General features: G+C 40.8%; 1 protein-coding gene across 4 annotated transcripts; it reads left to right on the forward strand.

Moving 5' to 3' along the window:
* The first annotated feature begins 3 nt into the window (after nt 1–3).
* On the forward strand, nt 4–3,612 carry pole3 (polymerase (DNA directed), epsilon 3 (p17 subunit)). 4 transcript variants are annotated; one of them, XM_061260402.1, is made up of 5 exons: nt 4–192; nt 656–729; nt 1,084–1,169; nt 1,373–1,491; nt 1,992–3,612. In XM_061260402.1, the coding sequence occupies exons 2-5, from the start codon at nt 664–666 to the stop codon at nt 2,174–2,176; spliced, it is 456 nt and encodes a 151-aa protein (XP_061116386.1). In that variant the 5' UTR covers nt 4–192; nt 656–663; the 3' UTR covers nt 2,177–3,612. The 4 variants fall into 4 exon arrangements, with proteins under 4 accessions (XP_061116386.1, XP_061116387.1, XP_061116388.1 ...); XM_061260403.1 differs by having other exon boundaries at nt 4–177; XM_061260404.1 differs by lacking the exon at nt 4–192 and adding an exon at nt 261–303.
* Nucleotides 3,613–5,652: the final 2,040 nt, after the last annotated feature.

A 5,652-nucleotide genomic window follows, 5' to 3' on the forward strand; every position in this document is an offset into this window, starting at 1 on the left:
TAACACTGCATTCTGGGATTACTGTCCCAGTTTATCGAAACGAAGCTACCTAACTTGTCTTAAAAACATCAGCTATATTTTCTTATATTTAAATAGCTAGCTTCCGCTTTATATTACACAGTATTTAAAACATCAATACGTCAGAATACCATAAGGATTTTGGTTGAAGTTGACTGGGTGAGATTTAGCAAGGTAACTTTTAGCTTGTGTAAAGTGTCAGCTAGTTAGCTGGGTAGCTAGCCAATAGGATTGCAAGATTTGAGCGGGTGCTAGCTAGCTAGTTGTTAGCAAACTAATAAGCATGTTAGTAAAACTGACACTTTTAATGCTGATGATTAAAAAAAAACACAAATGCAAAGACACTTCGACTGGCTGCTGTCGTTCAGAAAGATATTATTATTAGGAACTGGAGTGGTACTAACGTTAGATTATGTGGTTATGATCATCATGCGTTGTTAGCTAGCTACTTCTGTAGCACTGTACGAGCTATCTGAGTTTAGCTAACTGGTTACTAGGAGCTGAATTGTAACTAATAGCTCGGGATATATAATTTCTGGAAATATTAAAATAACATTTACATTTTAATGGCTTGAATGCTACTGATGCTTAGCTAAGTGTTGACTAACAGTGGGTAAACTGGTGCTTTGTCTTTTAGGAAAGCACATGGCAGAAAGACCAGAGGACCTCAATCTTCCCAACGCTGTCATCACGCGCATTATTAAAGAGGCGGTGAGGATATTTGAGCTGCCATTACTAAGTAGTCTGTGTGAATTCTATTTGTGAATGTTATAATTTTTTTGTGAAAAAAAAAAAAATTGTAACTGTGTAAACAATGTCCAGGGATCATCAAATCTGGCCCTCGAATCAAAATTCAGCCCTGGTTTCCTTTTCTCTGGAGTAATTAACGAAACAATTGCTGCTGATTAACCAGACTGTCTTCACACCTAAATCCCATGTAAAAGGAGGGTGAAAAAACCTTAGTTCTCAGCCCTCAAGGACTGTGATTTGCTGATCCCTGGTTTAGAACTTCAGAATGAAATCTGTGACATGATCATGTGACAAGCTCTACTCCCATTGTCACAGTTGCCAGAAGGAGTGAATGTCTCCAAAGAGGCAAGGAGGGCCATCTCACAAGCTGCCAGCGTGTTCGTCCTGTATGCCACGTCATGGTGAATATCTCAAAAGCACAGTGATTTGGTGATACAACATTAGACTGTGGAGGTCAGCTATGATTATATAACTGATGCATGCTGACATGGATGACAAACAACATGGGAAGGAATGTGTGCATATCTACAGCGTACTGTATATTAGGATCATCTGGTGTTTGCCTGTCTGTGATTGTGCCATTTTTCCTCTTACTTGGCATCAGTGCGAATAACTTTGCCATGAAGGCCAAGAGGAAGACGCTCAATGCGGGGGATGTGATGGCCGCCATGGAGGAGATGGAGTTTGAGCGCTTCCTGCAGCCTCTGAGAGAGGCCCTTGAGGGTGAGTGTGGGGCATGGCCTTAACACAGGTTAAACACTACAGGATGTAGACTGTAGAGAGGAAATCAAGGCCCTACAGGGCTATGAAAAAATGCAGTCAGGTCAAACGGTCAGGCTGGATGAAAAATAGTTCCGATTGTGTATCCTCTTAAAGATCCTGTGATGTCTCCAGGATGGCATGTAAAAATCACTTCTTACGCACAGTCTACTCGTTCGATTTTTGCTCTGCTTCAGCCAATTAATCTGTAGAATTATAGTAGCCCTTACTACAGATTGTTGATTGAATGACTTATATTCTTGGGTTTGAAATTTGAGATACATTTTTTAGCCAAGTAAAAAATTTAATTGGTGTCTTGTTTATTTAAAAAACTAGCTGAGCGTATTATGACTGGTACCCTCTAATTAACAGCATTAATGTTGTTCAGACATGTTCTATTGCAGCAAAATTGAAAGGGGAGTGGTGTGTTTTGTTAAAATTCTTGCTTTATTTTTCCAAAACAGCCTACAAGAAGGGGCTGAAGGGGAAGAAGGAGGCATCCGAACAGAAACGCAAAGACAAGGAAAAGAAGACCGACGCAGAAGAGAATGATAAGAGCAGGGAGGAGGAAAACCTGGAGGAAGAGGATGAGAACATGGAGGAGGATCAGGAAGGAGAGAATGAGGGAGAGGAGGAAGTGGAGAACTAAGTAAACCTGTGGTATGCTCCCCAGGGAAATCCGATAGACCACAAATGTGTTTTTGCCGCTGAAAGAAAAACACAATTGCACTTCTAGCTAATCCTGATTGTGGCAGACCCCTGTAAAGTACCCCTGTTGCTGAGAATGAGGCTTTATCGACCCGTCAATGGGTGAAACTGTCCGGCTAAATTTTGGCAGTAATTTTTTAAATAAGTTTTTCCCCTCTTCCATTTTGAGTGACAAATTGTCCTATGGCCTCATGTTACTGCCGTACTGCCTGCACCCGCAAGCATGTCCGTACCACCAATACACATGAAAGCAAGGCAATTACTGTTGTCCACACTGCGTGCTGTATGGCATGCAACAGAATCTTGCTGAGTCCTGGACAAGTGGTAACCCATGGGTACAAGGAGTTAGGGGTGCAGATGCAGCAGTAACTGGAGGAAACCTGTCCATCTTTAACTAATTTGTACCAAGGCATTACGATGGTGCCTTGTCCAGCTACTGCAAACCCCTTGTCTTAGCCTGCTAAAATCATAACCCAAACTCAAACCTTTTATTGATTGGTTTATAATTGACAGCACATGCTAGCTTCATCCATGAGAGAGTTTGTGAAGCCTGACTCTCCTAACACAAGTCTAAAATTCTCAGTGTAATCACAAGGACAAGTAATTGCTGTGCCATGAGTCCCACAGTTGACATGGGTCCAGTTTATCTACTAAAGCCTTTTTAAGGTAGTCTATTAAGGTTGAGGTACACTAGCCATTAGTTATTGGGTGATAGTGATTGGTTGGATTTCTAGTAATTGTTCAACTAAACACGTTTGTATTTCGATCCACTGCGTGGTTAATAGTGTCGAATACCAGTCACAAAATCAGTTTGATGTGGCAAGACCTTTCAGTCATAGTCTTTGGAAAATACTAGATTCTTATAGAAATTTTTTGAATGCCAATTGTAGACAAAAACCTCCAGTACTGCACAATGAAAATGCACCACTAGCTTTGTGAACTGATGCCGCAAGTCACAACCAGATGTTCTACCTCCAATTTGGAACTCCTCAACGTCCTCAACACACATAAAATATAGTGTCTCGATGTGTAAAAATACAAATTAGTGCAGATATTGTTTGATATTTAGAATGACAACCATAACCAGCACATCATAATTCTACAGGTATCATACTGTTTGGAAGTGAAGTCACTGTATGGGACAACAGCATTTCACACCACCTTTTACTCAAGTGTAAGAAATAAAAATTAAAACAGCCAGATGCATTGAAGCTCATAATGGCATACTGCCATAAATATTAATACCCGTGTCTCAGACCCACCCTTATTGAGCCCTTTGTAACAAGGTGAATGCTGAGTTCAGTTACTTGGTATAGCATTCAGAATGTTTTGTACTTAATATTTGACTACTTTTCTAATAAACATTTGTATATAGAAGTATGTGTTCATTCCAGTTTGTTAATATCTGGCATAACTTAAATAATTGTTAATAGTTAAATATTTCATATGAAGTATTGCAGTGAATGACCATGACGGGCAGAATGGCCGTACGCTGTGGTGTCGACCTTGAATTGTTCCAGTCGGCCAGCCTTTCTAAGTTACCTCAAGATACTATACTTCCCAAAGATGAGCTTGGTACAGTAAAGAGATGGCCCAAACCTCCCATCTTGTACCCCTCAGCTAAAGTGATACATACTGACACTGTCATGTTTGGATTGTGCCAGTAAATGTGTTTAGGGTTTCTCTCTCATTGCTGTAGCCAAGTTGACCAATGCACCCTGTGATCACCTCATGGGTCTCTATTGCCCTCTGTTGGACAAATTATTTACTAGTAGCGTGCATCTTGTTATGGTCTTCCAATGCTTTGCATAACAGACTCTGAAGGAATTTTCTTTGTACAATTTGATATGATAATATGAACTTACAGTTGTGTTCAAATAAATAGCAGTGTACACAACTGTGCATGTTCTGATATTGTACTTGCCTGCATGGCTGAAAAACATTTCAACTGAATGAAAGATTTCATGCCGAATACTACAAAAAAATGTAGTATTCTGACCATACCAGGCAAATGTATTTTCCACCATGTGCTGACTGTTGGTTTTGAATGGGCACATCAGGAAAAAGAGGCATGGGGTGTTCATAACCTGTCCTCATCTTCCTTTGATTTTACTTTTATTAGTTAAACTGAGCGACTGCAAAACTGAGGGTATAGCAATTATTTCCCAATCTGTACAGCATCCCAATGGTATGAAGATAGACACTAATAATTATATTCATAGATCTATAACAATCAGCAGGGATGTGTTGGGAGGAGGCACAGACCAGTCATAACTTGGCCAGTACAGAGTGGTCAGGGGGCTTAACACCGATTGTAAGGGCTGAGTTTTGTAAACTACAAGACGCAGTAGACAAAGCAATGGCTTTTGCTTTCAAAACAAGCATCAGCAAGGACTTTTTCAAGGAAGGGCACAACAATGGGGCTAGTTTACAGCTCCAGCTTGGGCTGGGTTTTATTCTCCAGACGACCAGTAAGGTGGCTGTGGGAGAGAGACAGACATACGAGCAGACAGACGGACAGATTGGCTCTCGGTTTATCGCAGCACTGCGGAGGATCTTGAAATCCAAAAGGCTGCAAAGGCTACCACCGGCCCACCATATTTAACATCACAGCAATTCCTAAAGGACTTTCACATTTCACCCTGCCCCCACTGTCCACAAAAGGCCATCCAACGCTGTGCCACCTTTGCAGTTTGGCCCTGGGACCCCTCGCTCCGTTAAGGTCCTGCCGTGACCTACGCCCCCACCCCAAGCTTTGGTGGATATATGCAGTTTTCTACTCACACATACACAATTCACAGGACTCAAGCCTCCTCTCCGATAGCAGGAATTACTTTTAACAGTGCATTAAATATCACGTGAGGAAAACTTGAGTGAGAATAGCAACAGTATTACGTGTAAAGGTGTTAGGAGAATCTTCATTTACCCACCACTAGACATGTTACCCATCAATCTTCTCATTACTGGCCTGCAGCAGATGGTGACTGAGAAGTCAAAACCTTGTCTTGCAATTGAATTACCTTTTCCAAAATGAACAAGCGGTGGTTACAGTGGTAAAAAACTCATCAGAATTTAGTTCCTACCAAAATTCCTCAGTATGCACATTCGCTATATAACAGTAATATTGTATCACATCTACAATACTGGAACTCTTAAAACATTAATATTTTAGCACATTTTCCATCCAGGAAACTTCATGATATGCACCCATTCACTGGGAAGAGAAGTATGTGTCCATCTAATACCGCTGATCCTTGGCACTGGATGGAGAAACTGAACTTTTGCAAACATAAGCGATCAGTAACTCACCAATAAGAAAAATATATATATATTAGTGTGGTGGTAGAAAGCTTTTATTTCTTCTGGTCAAGCAAAGTGTAGAGAAAGGGGTACTAATTGATAAACGGGACAGTTGAA

Source organism: Conger conger, chromosome 11 (genome assembly GCF_963514075.1).
Source record: "Conger conger chromosome 11, fConCon1.1, whole genome shotgun sequence".
Taxonomy (NCBI): domain Eukaryota; kingdom Metazoa; phylum Chordata; class Actinopteri; order Anguilliformes; family Congridae; genus Conger; species Conger conger.

Coding starts and splice junctions, on each gene's coding strand:
- pole3 (XM_061260402.1), top strand. CDS start 664: ATGGCAGAAAGACCAGAGGACCTCAATCTTCCCAACGCTGTCATCACG. Junction 1,170..1,372: donor GTCCTGTATGCCACGTCATG/GTGAATATCTCA, acceptor ACTTGGCATCAG/TGCGAATAACTTTGCCATGA. Junction 1,492..1,991: donor TCTGAGAGAGGCCCTTGAGG/GTGAGTGTGGGG, acceptor TTTCCAAAACAG/CCTACAAGAAGGGGCTGAAG.